The following is a 17852-nucleotide window of genomic DNA, read 5'->3' as shown; positions in this document are numbered from 1 at the left end:
GGTTTTTGGGACTCCAGAAGGGAGAGTCAAAACCAGGAGGGCTCTGGACTTCCATGGTAACTTAGGTCTGGTTGAAAGTCTTTCCTGCGAAAGAGCTAACATCCCATATGGAGTCCAAATCTGACAGATGAGTGTTACAGCCACTGCGATGGAAGTAAGGTGGGAAGCGGAGGAAGACTGTAATGAGAAAGAAAGCTGATGTTCATAGACTTGTTCATAAGCAGATTTCTTTAACTCACTTTAAATCTCACTTTACATATACCTGGATTCATATATTTCTGAGGAAAAAATAATTGGAAAGAATACAGTACAACAAATTTGCAATTGGCAAGAGTTTGTTACATGCGAGGGCACATTTGGTTTGTGCATCATCCATTGCCCAGTCCTTTCCAAATTCAACACAGGTGGAAAAACAGTAAAATGTTTTTTTCATGCAATGTGAATAGCTTTGCTTCTTTTACAATTTTTAACATAATCTTGGTCATTGTAAAAAATAAACTAAGTAATTTAAAACAGTTTCTAAGAGCAGAAAGGACTACTGTGACCTGCACAATAGCTTCTCACTGACTTATTTCTTCACTTACTCCATGAATTGTGGCAGATTTAAAGTAAACTGTCTCAAAAACTAGCCAGAATGCCCTTGTTCTTTTCATAGACAAACGTCTGAAGACTGTTGCTGTGGAAAATTAATTCTAAATTTTGTTCCATCTTGAAAAAAAACCCCACTACACTTCTTTCCCTCGTGACATCCAGTTGCTCATAGGACAATGAAGTGGTGCCTCCAAATTGGCATATAGGATTAGGCTTTGCTCATATACACTGAACTATCTGATTACTGCCAATGGGATTACTTGTGTGAATAAGGCAAGCAGGATTTGACCTTAATATTTCATTTCAGCACCAGACAAATGGGACAAACTGTGAGAAAGCAAGCCCTTGCTTGCCAAATATCTTTGATAACCATCAAAGTGAACATTTGACATCTGTTTTTCATATTTAAAGTTTTTGAAAAATCCTCCCCCTTTATAAATGTTTTCTAACAAATGTTATATACCTTCATACTTATATGGCAAATACAGAATTAGAATAATATATGAACTGACAACTTTACATACATACTTTGTATTTAATACTATCTGCAAACTGTCCATTGAGCAGATTAAAATATGATTTAATTAAATATTAAGTTAAAACATTAAATTTTTAAAAGCATATAGGAATGTTTTCCTCTTTACATTTTCTCTTTCCTGTTAAAATGAGGACATTTAAGTGACCTTAAATATTAGGGAATTCCATTCAGTTTCAGCACACATTCTCTGAATTAGCAAGCAGTTTTGGGGACGTAAAAGCAATGGATCACTCTTGTGAACAAAGCACAGCAGATTCCTTCTCATGCATTTAAGCAGATTTTTTTCATTATGTTATCTGCCTCATTTCAGCAAGATTTTACCATAGCTTTTTTATTTGCCTGCTGCATGTGTTTCTTTTCAGATGCCAGGGTTAGAGGATGGTTCCTTTTGGACTCTTACCTTCCCACATTTTTCCTTACTGGAGCATACCTACTCTGCATATGGCTGGGCAACAAGTTCATGAAGGACAGGCCTCCTTTCTCTCTCAGGGCTCACCTCATTGTGTATAACCTTGGGATTACACTGCTCTCCTTGTACATGCTCATAGAGGTAAGTGTTCTCCCATGCAGCACGGCTGAGACAGGTGAGCAATACAGAGATTTTTAGCAGAAATATCTTAGCAACAGACAGTTTTGCTAGGAAATTTAACATCAACAGCAAAGTAATTTTAAGATCAAGAAAAGTCCCTTAGCAATTGGACAGCGAGTTGTACAGTACCTTCTCAGCTTAGATCTCAGCATGTTTTAACTGTCCTTCCTGAGCTACAGTCCACACTGGGGACAGTCTGGCTGCTACTAGGACAGTGTCTACAAGCATGAATTTGAATCTGCAGCAGTTGCTCAGCTGAAACCTGCCTACACCTCTTTCTTCAGCAACCATGAATATGCCCATGGATTGGGTTTTATTTGTGTTACTGTCTATGGAATTCTTTTTTCTATGTACAAATACCCATGCTTAAATGTGAACAGATTTATAGATGAGAGTAAGTACTGATTTATTTATGTTATTGGCAATTCAGTGTTAATTTTCTGCTCACCTGACTAGGAAGCTTTCCTCATATAGTCAGACAGTAAGAGACAGACATTAAAAACCTGCCACTTCTACCAAAACCAAGTGCTGTGAGACTTGGAGGCTGAATATGGTCACACAGATTATTTCCCAAGTACTTATCAAGAACATACTCACAGAAATCAGGATCCATTCAGAATCAGAAGAGAGGCTTCAATGCATCTGACAGTTTTATGACAGCAGAGGTCTTAAAGAGTACTCTTCAGCAAAGACACATGTGTTTTCACCTCCCCAGTGGGGAGCAGAAGCCAAAAGTCACTATTTTTATATTATTTGGGAGCTTCCCATTCTCAATTATCAGCCTTGTGATAATTGAGGTACTTTTAATACTAAACTGTTAACATCCATTACTTGCAGCCCTAAACAGACAAAACCCACAAAACATTTTCTGACTTGGCTTAAAAAGTGACCCCGGGCATGAGAAGCCCTGGCTGAAGGATGTGACCTGTAGTGTGTGAGCTGGCATTTCATGGTGTGACCTGTAGAGGTGTGAGCTGGCATCGCTGCCTTGCCTGCACTACCTCACAGCATTTCTTACTCCCTGGGCTCCTGGCCACAACAGCAGTTTCCATGAGAAAAACAAAAACCTACTGTTCTGTCAGCTGGACAAGAAACTTTGCAGAAGCCAAACAGGACCCCAAAGATTTCAAGTTCTAAATTAATTTGAGCTAAACATCAGGTGACTGGCCTGTTCAAAAGGCTGAACAGCAGTTTAGGTTTGCGCCTTTGTTCAAAGGACCGATTGTGCTACACAAAGCTTCATCCTGGTCAAAGCTCAAACTGGCTTCAGCAGTTGCTGTGGGTGTCTGAGAGTGCAGGATCAGGCCCAGAGCAAAAGACAAACCAGCACAATTGCTGGAGGTTTGATGATTGTCCATACTGATTGTCCTCCAGAATTTAAATTAGCACTTTGATGTTTAAATCCCCATTTTGCTTGAAGGTATACAGATAACTGTCTTCAGTAGCAGAACTCAGCAAAAAGGATTAACTGAATAGGAAACAAAAATAGCTGCTCCTTTCCCCTTGCAGGCTGATTTGGCCTGCCACAAGTAAATGAATGAACAAAGAGAATTTTAGCACGTCTCACATGAATGAAGCAAACTTGGGTTTTGCCACCTTCACATCCTTGTAGGAATTTTGTTGAGCCAGCTCCCATTCAGCCACCTCACTGCCCTGGCCTTCCTTAGGCTAACTTTGCTGCAGACAATTGCTGATATCGTTAATCTTCAGATTACTCCCTTTAGACCTTGATTCTGTAGCTGGAGGCTGCTGATTTACACCTCCCAGACTGCAGCTGGGCATGGCTGGCAGTGGCTCATAGCTCTACATTCTGCATTTTTCAGGAACCCATGGGACATCGTGACTGAACTGCACTGCCAGCTGTTTTACTGCAGATTTCACTCTTAGCTCTGAACTGTCAGTCAGGCTGGTTTTACACTCTACAAAACACTCTTCCATAATAGCGGCTCTATTTTTTCATAGTCTACTTGCCTGGTTCCTATCACAGCTTCTCCTGTGAAGGAGCAGAATGGAAGTTAATACTTGCAGACCTGCCTGAGGTAGCTTGCACATCCCTGCTGAAGGACAACAGGCAAATGGAAGAGCAGAAATCGTCTTCAGTACTGAATAAAGTCATGGTGAATCAACATTTCAAAATGTCTCATTTCTGAAGCTTCTCTCTGGCCCTTATTCTGTCTTTTATGGACAGTAAGCTCTTTAAGGCAAGAATTTCCTATATTTAGAGCATCCTGCACAGTGGTTTCTTATGCAAACACAGCTGATCCCTCCAGTGAGTATGATTCAGGTTTAATTCCTAGTTAGACACATCTATAACAGTTGCCTTATTCCTCCACCCTCCCGCTGCACCTGAACCCCTCTGATACCTTTAACAGAGATAAATCACAAAATAATAATCTGTATTATAAACCACCAAAAAAACACCAAACCCAAACCAACCAGTTATTGGTGTTGTTCTTTTCTCTTCTTGGTTTTGTTTATGAGGTGCCACACATCTTTTCCTGTGATAGCTCCAGAACAGAGTGGCTGCTTCTTAGACATTCAAAAGAAGAATATCTCATTCAAAAGAAAAATTTCAGTCAAAAGAAAGGTTGTATGTCCAAATACAGACTGTCCCACATGATGGCTTTAATGAGAAACATGGTAAACCAATTGATGGGGGTACTTTTGCTGCAATTCTTCATCTCCTCACCTTCATCTCCTGACCTGTCCCTTGACTACAGTCAACTTGTACAACCTCAAGACAAGACAACAAAGATTAGAGCAAGGAGCCATAACAAAAGGGCTGGGTTTAAATCTCCAAAGGCAGATTCCTCTTTTGAGCCAGACCTTCATGCACTGCACCATAGGTATGAAGTATCTGGGAACCGATTTTAGCTCCATGAGGTCTAAGGTCAACTAATACCTAAAGTACTTGGAGGAACAGCTCCAGGACAACTCTGACATGTGCCATTACCATGAGGTCAGATACACCCACTATCCCCAAAGGACAAGGTCTAAAGAAAAACAGCTCTGCCCAGCTGCCCTCATCCTACTGAGATGTCTCAAAATTTTTGTGTCGAGAAAGATAGGTACTTTTGAAGGCCTCCCAGAAGGGCAGTTTATTAGACCTTGATTTAGACTTCTGAGTTCAGCAAACATATTTTCTTGAAGTCATCAAAGGCACTTACCTCTCCCCATTGAATATAGTGGAGAAGTGGGGCACTTGCTTTTGGACATGGGGCACATGGCTTTTTCAAGTACCTGAAGCTTAGACACAAGTCCTGTGCTTAAATTAGGCAGGCCGCAGGTGCACTGCTGAGGGGCCAGAAGACAATTCCCTCCACCCTTACAGCTACAAGAGAAACCTGCATTGGAGGTTTGTTATTGGTTGTGCAGTCTTCTGTACCATTAAGCGTTCACAGACCCAGATAAAGTCTACTGATTCAACAATTTCTAGTAACACTGTCAAAAATCTGCATAAATAAAAACCCCCACCTTTTTACTTCAATAAAAATCAAAACTTTTAGCAATTTCACTGAAGAAAAATATGTCTTTCCTCTACACAAATCTCTGCCTAAGATCTTAAAAGTACCATCTATGAGCAGAAAACCAGCTTACCGTGAAAAGCAATTGGGTCTTTGCATATTTTAAAATTATTTCATGTGCAAGTCAAGTCACAAACCACACTCCAGGGATGCAGTCTGAGGTGCCAGAGGCCAAAATAAGGTTTTGAAGTTCACCACAGGATAAAACTGTCACAACCCCAGTGATAAATTAAAACTGGAAACAAAGGAGACCAATGCTGATCTCTGAATTGTGAAATTACTCGTGTGAGGATACTCTCTCTCATTAACAGGAAAAGACATATTCTCTACCATGATCTTATGTTTCTTTCCCCAGCAGTAAGTATCACCTCTGCCCTATTTAAATTAAATCTCAGCTGGTCATCAAGGTCTGACCCAAGTCCTTTTGTTGATCAGGCACAGAGAAAACCAGGACACTGGCACAATCTGGGTCAGATTAAAAAGGTCTAGAGATACGTGTCATTAGCATAGGGGTGGCGTGATGTCTCAAGCTGCCTGTATCCCCAGGTAGCTTCACAGACTTATTAAAAATCCATAGGATTTGTAAGCAAGCAACTACATCCATGTGGGGAAGCAGGACATGCATGTAAGGACCCCTTGATTCAGAGCAAAGGGAAAAGAGCAGAACTGCACAAGTATTGCAAGCCCAGTGCATTAACATTTTTTAGTAAAGCCAGAAGAAAAGTCTTTTACCTTACAGGATTTAAAAAAAAAAAAAAAAAAAAAAAAAAAAAGATGAGTAAGATTACCTTCACTTTACCTGTTTCTAGGAGCTAAATATTCACCCCACAGTAAATCAGATTTCTGAATTATAGTCATGACTTGCAGATCCATAGGTACAAAGATGACGTGAGGATTCCCAGGAGTATCAGAACTGCCTTCTCTGTATCCTCTGATAGTAGGGAAAGGTCAGAAGCACAATGCTGGCATGATCAGGTCCACCAGCCACTGTTTTTAACCATTGAAACTGGGATTACATCTCACCAAATGACTAGAAAACACAATATAATGCCTAGATTTGGGATAACAGTGGGCAAAATGAAAAGAACAAATTGAAAATAGAAGCAGCACTTAAACTCTGTTTTATCCCATCATTACAATGGCTGACATCAGAAAGATTTACTTCCTAACTGTGCAAGTGTTAAAAAGATAGAGCTTGAGTGGCAGAAGGTTTAAGTAAAGTTTTAACAGTGCAGGTGATGGGAAAAGGTAGAAAAAGACATAGATCTTAGCTGATTTGAACTGTCCTAGAATTTTACTATATAAATCCAACTTAAACATTTTGGTTTTTCTTAAGACTGTAATAAATGATTGTTTACACCTTCATTAATTGTTCAGAAGTTAGCGAATGTAAATTTAGCAGAGATGTAAGGAATGATTCTGGATCCATAAGGATTTGTGCTTGAGGTGAAGGCTTCCTTTGAAGTAATTCTTTAACTAGGACAGAAAGACTGTCTTAACCTTAGGGGAGCAAGAGGAAAAGAACAAAGTGAGAAAGCAAAAGAGATCAGGTGCACTTTTCTATCATTTGGAAGAAGGGAGAAGTAAGAAATAAACTAGACAGCAAAAGGTCACTGAGAGAACAGTGTAAGGCAGTGAAATGTAAGGACAAAAGCAAACAGCTTTTTCTGATCAAGGAAGAACTTTGTCTGAATAGAGTTAAATTCCCAGGTGTTCTTCTATCTTATACCAATAATTTGTTTGGAGACCTAATGAGCTGACTTTGCTGTCCTTGCCTGCAGTTATTCTATCTGAACATCTCAGTTTTCATCCTTTGAGTTCTCAGTGTCTTTCCTACTGACCTTTCTGAGCTCCACATTTAGGTAGAACATTTAGCCTGTTCATCAAAAAGGCAGTGCTCTGGATCTCACCTGCACATTCAAATAGAATTCAGTAGAATTTTATTGGAAATCAAGAGTAAAAATTCATATGATAAGGTTTTTCACATGTGCAAAGCTTCTGATATCGTCACTGGTATCACAAAGTAACATACAGGAGCTATTCAGAATAGGGGATGTAATCAAAGATTAATGGAAAATAAGCCTAGAAGGGATTTTTTTTAGCCTATTCCGCTACCCCAGACAACAGCAACACACAAAGGAATTATCATTCATAACTAAGTTCAAGTCATTTTGAAGTCATTACTTCACTAATCCTCCTAGCAATCTCCTGTTTATTTAAGGGGTATTAAATGGAACTGTCTGGGAATTTCTCAACAACATGGTTTTACATTTGAAAGAGTTTTTGTTGACCAAAAAAAAAAAAAAAAAGACAAGACATTTATGGAAACTTAGTTTGGGAAGAGGCTCTTGTTTTTGTCACTGTGGTATGAACTTTCTGACCTCAAAATAAGAAGAAAGCATGGGACCACTTACTTGCTCCACTCCAGAATAACCAGTATCCTTCTAGTTACAATGCTCCAGCAGATGAGAGATCCAACATGGACTCCAGCTGTACATATTGCAGGTCAGGATAACAAACCTTGATCAGTATATTACAGAATTAACCAGTCTTTTGGGGGGGACATCATGCATGCAATTATTGGACCTCTAACTAGACCTATGGAGAGATGGAGAGCCTCACCAAGGCATAGCCCAAAGCATGCTCTTTACATTTCGGTCCCCATGAAAAATATCTTGACTGCATCATAAAGACAGACAATGAAATATCTTAATTGTGAAAAATCTTGTGGGTTGTTTCCTATTCAGCACCCTGTTTCTTGTTTGGCACAACACCACTACTAAGTTGTTACATTTGGGGAAATCAAGGCACTGACCCAATGGCAGGGCTGAGACGAGGCTCTTGGAATCTGCCAGTCCTGGGCTGAACAATCTAGCCCAATCTGCTTCCCTACAGGGTTTATGGTCTTACTAGGCTACAGTTTATTTGAGAGCAGCAATCTGGAAACAGGCTGTTCTGCATCTCAGCTATCCATCTAAAATCTGGGATTATACCACAATTCTTGGAGGCTTGTCTAAGAATAGGCAACCTATATAGAGAGAGATTCTTCAACAAATACTGTTCACAGATTATTTTATAATTGAATGTCCTAGCCAGAAAACCTGCCTGAAAGCTTTCTAGATATTGTTTAAGACTGATTTAATGATAAATCAAGGATGATTAATGATACTTTCCTCTATTCATCTCCTTACTATGTGAAAGCTCAATAGCCTCAGTAGCATTGCAGCATGCCTTCACCCCAGCCTTTTGGGGTTAGGAAGACAATTCAGATGTTGCATGCCTGTGGAACTGAGCCATGTTACAGTCAAGGATCTAATTTATCACTTTAAAAACTAAAAAAAGGAAGTCAGGTGAGATGATTAATATCTGGCCTCTGTTTTTAGACATGCATAATCTTCTGAGGCATTTCATTATAAAATTCACTTAAAAGAAAAAACACATAGAAAACAAGGTCATTCCTCTCTCCTTCCTCAGACACTGTCCTGAGTGTTTGCTTAGACTCCTGTTGCTTGTGATAACTGTTTTTAGGACTATTTTGTCCCTGTCTATAGATCCAGGGAGGACCTGCCATTCACAAGGACTAACAAAAATCTCCTCCTACAGCCAAAGGAAACAGGTGATTCACAGCACTACAAGTTAGACCCTTCTTTCCACTACATAGATTAGTATTCTTCCTTAGTTTAGCAAGACTTCCATTGCTTGAGAACAGTAGTCAGATCAAATTGTTTTAATTGGCCTGAGGGCTGGAGTCCTAGAGAAAACCCAGTAAAACATCATACACATAATAAATTCAAGATGCTTCTTGCTCCATTTTTTCCCACAAGAGGAACACTAGTGCTCATCTTCCCGCTCTGAACTTTTGAGAGAGATTTTAATTATTTGTATACTAAATCCATTATTAGTTTTTGTCTTCCCCTTCTGAACTCTTTCCAGATAGACAGACAATACAATGGATAGACTATTTCAGTTGGAAGGAACCTACAATGATCATCTAGTCCAACTGCCTGACCAATTCAGGGCTGACCAAGTTAAAGCATGTTGCTGAGGCTTGGGACATTAACCACCTCTCTAGGAAGCCTCTTGGTAAAGAAATGCTTCCTCATGTCTAGTCTAAACCTTCCCTGGTGCAGCTTTGAACCATTCCAACGCATCCTATCACAAGATCCCATGGAGAAGAGCTCAGAACCTCTGTCTCCACTTCCTCTCCTCAGGAAGCTGTAGAGAGCCACAAGGTCACCCCTCAGCCTCCTTTTCTCCAAACTAGACAAGCCCAAAGTCCTCAGCTGCTCCTCATAGGACATTCCTTCCAGCTCTGTCACCAGCTTTGTTGCCCTCCTCTGGATGCATCCAAGGATCTTCATATCCTTCTTAAATTGTGGGGCCCAGAACTGCACACAGTACTCAACGTGAGGCCGCACCAACGCTGAATACAGCAGGATAATCACCTCTTTTGACTGGCTGGTTTGATGCGCCCCAGGATGCGGTTTGCCCTCTTGGCTGCCAGGGCACACACTGCTGACTCATATTGAGCCTGCTGTCAACCAGCACCCCCAGATCCCTTTCTGCAGGGCAGCTCTCCAGCCACTCCTCTCCCAATTTATACTCATGCCCCGCATTACTCCATCCTAGGTGCACAATCTAGAATTTTGACTTGTTAAATTTCATCCCATTAATCACAGCCCAATGTTCCAATCTATCTAGATGCCTCTGCAAGGCCTCCTGTCTCTCAGGAGATTCAACAGCACCTCCCAGTTTGGTATCATCGGCAAACTTGCTAATGGTGCATTCAAATCCTGCTTCCAGATCATTGATAAATATGTTGAACATCACTGGCCCTAGAATTGAGCCCTAAGGAACACTGCTGGTCACTAGTCGCCAGCCAGATGTAGCAAGGTGCTGATGCCTCATCCTTTGTCTTCCTACTGCCGTGGGACAGGCATTTTCTCTCTGAAAAAACCCAGCATTCACAGAGCTTTTTCTACAACTCAAAGAGCACATAGAACCCACAGTCAGTAGAGATAGGACATTAATTCAGAAAATCACATTGCTTTCCTTTCTAGCCTACCTGTAGAGGGCAGATGCAGGAACAAGCTACAGCTGTGAGATTTTTGAGGCTGAAAGCTTGAAATGAGCAGGGTGCAGGTCCCTGCTCTTGGGGCTTAGTCTGCTACATAGCAAGGTGAGAGGCTTTGACACCATCTCTCACCTGCTGGCCCCCCTCTGCTGAGATTTTTACAGAGGAACCAGCTCTTATTCCTGAACAGTGTGATTTCCCATTTGAAAAAAAAAAAAATGGCAAGAGTTAGATGGCTGCAGTGAAGCAAGTGTTATGAATCCTTGTGCTGTTTATACTCAGGCAGTTGAGTAGAGGTCATTTGTTGGTGTAACAATGGGAATCTGTTAAGAACATTAGAGCAACAGCAAAATATGAAAACTCAACTAATAACAGGATGTTACTACTTAGTAGAAATTTTTCACAAGGCAGCATTTTCCTCTTTACATGACCTGTTTTTCTAAATAGCTTCAAACAATGCATGTGTTAATATTACTTTCAGGATAGGTCGCCAAGAATGCAAAGCATTCAAAGAATTGTTTTTGAGAGAGAGAGAATTTGAGAGAGAGAGGGAATTTCTCATTTCTTTAATACACCCTGCACTTGCACCATCTCTGCATGATTAATAATGCCATCAGCTCTGCAGAGTTGTGAGAGTGCTCATCCTGTGAAAGGGAATATAACTGACATGGTACAAGTAACGTACAAGTTTAGCATCAGAGAAAAAGAGACCTAGTAACTGAATGCCTTGTGTCAGGGTATCAGCTTCTGTTCCAGATATGCAGCTGGCTCATTTGGTACTATTGGGTAAGCTGCTTACCTTCCACATCATTGATAGCCAACATGACAGTCATGGCCTAGGATGAACAGGATCCTAAAAATGTACTCTCTGCCTTCCAAATTTCCCCACTAATCTTTTATTAGGAAGTTAGTCAGAAATCTTGAAAATTAGCTTGCAAAGTAGAGCAGTCAAAACTCAAAATGGATTCTCCTCTTTTCCCCAAAGGAGACCCAGCAGCATGTAAGGCACCTACAACAGAGGATAGAAATGTTGAGCTACAGAAAAGCTGACATGAAAGAACAAGGTTAAGACAGTCAAAACAAATATTCACTCCAAGCTGCTGGCTCTTGAAACACAGACACAAATCAGAGGGAACTCTTCTGCCAAGTCAAACGACTGCAGAATAGGCACACAGTATGATTTGCAAAATCTGGCATTATACAGACTTACAGAAGAAAAACCAAAAGAAATTAAAGAAAACCCTGCAGTCAAAGAGAGTGGTATTCTTATCCCTAAGCTTGCTCTCCTTTTGCATGCTGACCAATTGGGACAAGTTGCAGATTTCTCAAATGCCAAGTTAAAATATTTGTGATGTTGAAAAGAAATATTTATTTTATTTCTGAGCCTTTAAGGTTTTTCTCATCTGTTTCCAACATGAGAGATGAATGGAATACTTGAAAAAATCTTGAGATACAACCAAGCAGGCCAGTTCAGCACCAGCAGGAAAGTTTCCTAACATTTAACACACAAGAAAACAACACACAAAAGAGATTTTTTGAAAATCAGTCTATTGTAATCATATACAAATCAACATTTGTAAAACAGACTAATCAAAAGATTTAAAATAGCAGATTTTTCTAGCAAATTTCTGTGAATCAACATTTTACCTACTGTAGCAGAAAATTTTATGAGGGTAGGTATCTTCAGGAAAGCAAAAAAGTGAGATAGTAGTTAAAGAAAAAGAGATTGAAAGAATAAAGTGGTTTTGCAATTGGAACCTGAAAAAAGCCGATTCCTAAAGATACATTAAAAGATAAATGAACAATTTGACCAATTTAAGCATAGGAAAGGTATGAATTTTCAGATACAGAACGCGATAGAATCAATCAGGTGAAATAGTTTTAATTAATCTTGGAAAAAATTGTTAAAAATTGCATACCTCTCATATGGTAAAATTGTTTAAGAGCTTTATCTAAAAAGATGCTATAGGCACATCATATCATAGAGCTAAATTGCAAAACATTGTGTAAAGCATGAATACAAGAAAACACAAACTTTATTGCTTACCTTAACAAAGCAATAGAGTGCATTTGCAATGACAATTTATAGTTCCTCAATAAAGTCAGAAGAAAGGGTCCTCCCTAGTCTATGACATTGCCTTGTACAAGAACGGAAAAGCAGTTGCCTCTTCTTCATTTGTTTTTTAGGGTTTAGAGGTTTTGTGGGTGATGATTTCAACTCCAGCAATCACAAGGGTAGAGATGGTCCTGCTATCATTGCTTCCCACCTATAAAGCCAATGATGGTTTCATTATAGCTGACAGAGAAAGACAAAATAGCAAGAGGCAATATCATTTACTTCCTGCTCCTATTAGTAGAACTAGCAGCAGAGGTTTCTGGCAGAGCTGTTAATGCTCATGTTTGAGGCCATGCCTTATCAAAGCTTCCAGATGTCACCGCTGCAGCCTGCTGGCATCCAGGATACTGCCTCCAGGTGAGCTCCTGATAATCCAGCACTGTTTGACCATACCACTCCCAGCCAAGAACAAGATGACAATTCCATTTTCTTCAGCATTTCTCAAGTAACAAGAAGAGTTGAGAGCAAATCTTCAACAACAGCCTGTCAATGATGCTGTACCAGCCTATTCCAAAAGTCTGTTTGGGGATCCCTCAGTCACCTCTCATTTGGAGAGAAAATCCAAGGCAGGAGAGTGCACAAAGAAGGCACAGAGAAGAGCTATCCAGAAAAACAACCATGCAGTAATGTCTCCTCATCCCTCACGAAGCTGCTATATATTGCCAGCTACAGCACAGGCACAGATCTGGGGACCAGGGACATGACGTAGGAGGGACAGCTGGGGAGCTGCATGCCCCCTACTCAGAACAGGAAGGACCTTTTTTCCACACATCTGCATTTTGAAAAATAATAGGGAAATGAAGTGACATCGTTTGCTTTTCTCAAGGAATTTTAACTCCCTTCTCTTCAGCACCTCTGCAGGTTAAGTTAGTTGGAGAGGTGTGACCCATGCGTCCCCTTCCCACCCGCCTGCCACAGCAGGGAAAGGAGAGGAGCCCAGGCATTCCAGCCCTGTGCGCTTGCAGGCACAACACCCAAGCAGAGGCCAACTTGGCAAGACAAGTTGTGATCTCAGCTGCACTGAGCATTTCTATGAGTATCTCTAGCTGGGTTTTTGTTGTTTCCCTTGTTTTGAAACTCCGGTCCCATCCTGTTTGCTGACCTCTGGCACACACTGTAGGTGAATCCACCAAAACACAGGCTGTTCCAAAAAGGAGTGGGTTTGTTTTGGTTGTTATATAGCAATTTTCTGCAAAATACTTGTTTATTGTTGTTTCATCTCTTTCTGCAATCTCTATGGGTTATTTTGGCCACATACACCAGCTATGTTGGAATTACAGGGACAATCACAGAATTGCAATTCAGAGGAAGAATAATAGAAGACGGTGGCTCTCCAGGTTTTATTGCTTTTTAATGTGAATTTATAATAAGCATTCCGGGCTATTTGCTAATTCACCAGATAATATTATCAATAATATTATTTTTTTACTGTATTTACTCTAAGAATTAATTCAGTTTGATCACTGAGAATCTCTCTGCTTCAATTTTGTATAGAATGTCACACATTCAACACAGAAGGCTACTTTTCAGTCTGAAGTGGAGGGAAAAGTCTGTACAGATGCTGATACACACCTTCCCTGTGAATGTAGTGCCAGAGTTGAAAGCAACCCACTTCTTACAGCATCTTGCAGTTCTGCTTACAGCATAACACTTTGATGTATTTCTCTCACCATCACTCCCTGCATCCTCTGTAGAGAGGGAAACAGAACACGAATTGCTCAGTTTGGCCTCCAAAACCACTTTTCAGACATTTAAGAATAAGTAAGACCTTTTTAAAATCAATGGACTGTACATAGCATTTATAGACAACAGATTATGCTCCCTATTTCAAAAGGGATGCTGAATGCTTTAGGTGGCCATTACTATAAAAGTATTCCACACCAAAAGCCACCATGTGGCTTTCTAGAAGCCTTCTGCTCCATCACAGTGTGGTAGCCTGACATTTCATTGCTTTGTCCGTTTCCCAGTATGACATGTGCTAAATCTACGAAATTGCTTGTGTGTCTGTTCATGTCTCTCCATTCAGCACTATGCCCACTCTCCTGTATTTCGTCCTGCATTTAACAGTGTAGGATAGACATGTGTATGACATTAGGAAATATATCTTTCATTGCACTACTTTGGATTTGCCTTCTGTTTGCTTGCTTGGAATTGGGGAATTTTTCTCAAGGAGGGTTTTGCACAAGCACCTATGTTAAGCTCTGTTCATACTGCTTTGGGACAGAGATACAATACTCAAGTGTGAGCTTTGGCGTGAGGATCACTGCATTAGGTAACGAGAGATTTTAATGGATGCCTTGAAGGCTCTAAAGCCAGAGAAATGTAAAAGGTATACCATTTCAGTGTATATCTTCAACACAACCTGATGCCTTTCCCATTTCAAAACAGAAGATATATGCAAGTTCTCTGGTTTAAGAGCATCAGTTCTTGGAAGGAGTGGGAACATACCATACTTCCATGCTTCTGTTTTCAATAAACACAGAACAACTGCAGAGGTAAAAGCAAACTGCTATGTCTGTTCATGAACACAATTGCTGTGTTTTCTGTTCCAGCTTGTCCTTGCCACATGGGAAGGAGGCTACAACTTGCAGTGCCAGAACCTCCACAGCGCTGGGGAGGCCGACATCCGGGTGAGAGGCAGCAGCAGCTCAGCCCCCAGCATCCGCGGCAGGCCTTCCCTCCGCGTCCCTGGTGTAACACACTTCTGTGTTCACGGCAGTTATCGGTGACACCTTTAACATGAGGGTTTTAGTCAGGTTGCCTAACAACTGGTAGAAAACAAGAAATATTATCTTTTTGATTCAATACAGATGTGTTCTTGCAGTGGAAAGTATGACAGGGACTGTTTTGAAAAGCCATATTTCAAGATCTGTGATCAAAAGAGTGTTGCCTGACTATTAAAACAGAGAATACAGATCATTTAAAGACTTGGAACAAAAATCAGTCATCTAAAATGTAACACTTGTTGGGCTGTAGCTGGCAATGGATTTAAGCCCAACTCTAAACTGGAAAGCTGCAGAGACATTTTGCTATCTTGACTCATCTCTAGTTTCAACCCCCCTTATTTCTGCATCACAGCAATTCCATGTCTTAACCCTCTGCCATTCCCCACGTCAGGCTTACTTTCCAGATAAAGTCAGAGCTCAAGAGCAGAAAGATTGGTTAGCTTATGTAATTTTCCCCAACCCTCAGAATTTGTCTGTGTTATGGCAAGGAAAAGGTCAGTTAAATACCTTTTCCCATCAACAAGGTGTTTTCCCCCTTTCTGTTTTAAGTATCTGTCTTTAGCTGTCCTAGGACATACCCTGAGCTCTGATAAAGTGTCTCAACTCTAGAGGAGTGTCAAATTTGGATTATTTAAAAAGAAGCAGCTGCCAGCAAAATCTGTTCCATGCCAAGAAAATATAAATAGTAACACCCTTAAAAAAAACCAAAAAACCCACACACACAACTATCTTTGAAGAAAAAATAGAATAATTAGAAAACCCTTCCTCAAAGTTTATATTTCTTAAATTATATTTAGATAGTTATATATTTATACAATCATAAAAAAAAAAAATGTGTTTTTTCCAAAGTCACTCATTCAAAAGGGAAATAAAATTGAAGCCAGAGCTTGTGCTCCTCCTTCAGTAGGATAGTAACACCTTTTGGGAAGTTGCATGCCTAGGGACTGGTGAAGTACAGCAATATTTAAGCCCTTTTATGGACAGATATTGATCTCCTACTCCTTTGTTCTTGCTTGTACAGGTAGCCAAGGTGCTGTGGTGGTATTATTTTTCCAAAGTAATTGAATTCATGGACACTATCTTCTTTGTACTGAGAAAGAAAAGCAGCCAGATCACCTTCCTTCATGTGTATCACCATGCCACTATGTTTAACATTTGGTGGTGTGTTCTGAACTGGATACCTTGTGGGCAAAGTAAGTCTCTGTCCGCTTCATCACCTGGGGTATAAGTCACCTGCTGCTGGAGGGGAATCACATCACCATGCAAAGCAAGTGTGTCACTGTGCTATATGATAGCACCCTTAAGGTTCATAGACTTTCAGAACTGCTGAACACCTGCAGACCACAGTAAAATTAAAAGCATGGTTAGAAGTTTGGGTAAAAAAATATCTGTTAGGCCCTAGATTTCCTCTTAGCTGTCATAACCTTTCATATTTACTTCTCTTCAAACCACTTTTAGACAGGATAACACTACTGAGTAGTAAACAAGAGTTATGACATACAAGACCTACTCCAAAAGCAGATGTAGGAGGAAATCACTACCCTAGTAAAGTGTCAATCACGACAAATGAATTCAATAGCATTTTTGCAAGTTTGACTCCTGTATGCATCAATCTGACGTTCTGCTTTAGCAAAATACTTTACTTACAGAATCACTAACTAAAATACCAGTTTGAATTTGGTTTGTTTTAAATTAGAATACATCTCATTCAGGTAGTAGAACTACTGGACAGCCAGAGTTGATCAATACATCTCCCCTGTTGAAGTGGGGAAGACGTACGGTGCCACAGGCTGGTCACTTAGCATTTGTATACTAAGTCTAAAACAGAAGAGAAGTACTTCAGGTGTCTCACCAGCATGCATGCTTTTCCAGGGTTTCATATAACCAGAGGCTTCCTACGGCATTGTTATCATAGTTGAGAAAACAATCAGATTTTTTTTTAGCTATTAAAGGGAGTGACCTCAGTCCACTGTAATATTTTGTAAAGCAACTTTTTACAGGTATTTTTCAGAACAAAAAGCAGAATTCACATTTGTTGGCAATTATTATGGACAGCACAAAATCAGAGTAAATCACTGTTATAGGCAGAAGCATAAATCAACGATTTCATAGCAGTTATGAGCTATTTCTACAGAGGTGCAAACAAATTAGCAGGGGTTTGTGCTTTCTATTGTGTCTGAATATATTCTCCACACTTTGTGCTAGTTTTGCATTATTACAATTAACAAAGTGGAAAAATCAGTAGCTAGGTAATTAATCAGTAATTATTAAGTAATTAATCAGTGGAAAAATCAAAACAAGTGGTGAGACCATCTTGTAGTTGTCAAGCACTGCCATCAAACACATGAGCATACAAGCGGACAGAGTAGTGCTGCATAGTCTGCAAGGTACAGAGGGTAATTCATTTGCTCTAGAATTAATCTTTAACTAAGTGTAGCTAATTAGAGTGGCAAGGCATTATCTGGGGTGAAATTCTGGAAATCTGCATCTAGCAGAAGAGCCACTGAAGAAAATGAGAGCGATTCTCAAACACAGCCACACAAGCTAGTTTAACTCAGAGTAAAGCCCTTACTACTGCATCAGGGAGCAAGAGAGCAGGTGCCTCCCTGGGTCCTGAACTGTGGTACCAGCAGCACAGTCATCTACAGCAATGTCTAAAGCTTACAGACACTCATGCAATTAACATTTGTGAGG

At 40.2% G+C, this 17852-nt stretch overlaps 1 protein-coding gene across 1 annotated transcript in view; it reads left to right on the top strand.

Moving 5' to 3' along the window:
- The window catches only part of ELOVL2 (ELOVL fatty acid elongase 2), a 56270-nt gene that overhangs the window by 31285 nt on the left and 7133 nt on the right, over nt 1-17852 (top strand). Inside the window, exons 3-5 of the mRNA XM_074828281.1 lie at nt 1492-1679; nt 14985-15062; nt 16180-16351. Of these exons, the coding sequence (XP_074684382.1) occupies nt 1492-1679; nt 14985-15062; nt 16180-16351 (438 nt within the window). The remainder of the gene's footprint in view (nt 1-1491; nt 1680-14984; nt 15063-16179; nt 16352-17852) is intronic.

Source organism: Strix aluco, chromosome 1 (assembly GCF_031877795.1).
Source record: "Strix aluco isolate bStrAlu1 chromosome 1, bStrAlu1.hap1, whole genome shotgun sequence".
In the NCBI taxonomy this organism is placed as follows: domain Eukaryota; kingdom Metazoa; phylum Chordata; class Aves; order Strigiformes; family Strigidae; genus Strix; species Strix aluco.
Note: the sequence above shows the minus strand (reverse complement) of the source record. Positions and strands in the feature narration are given on the sequence as shown.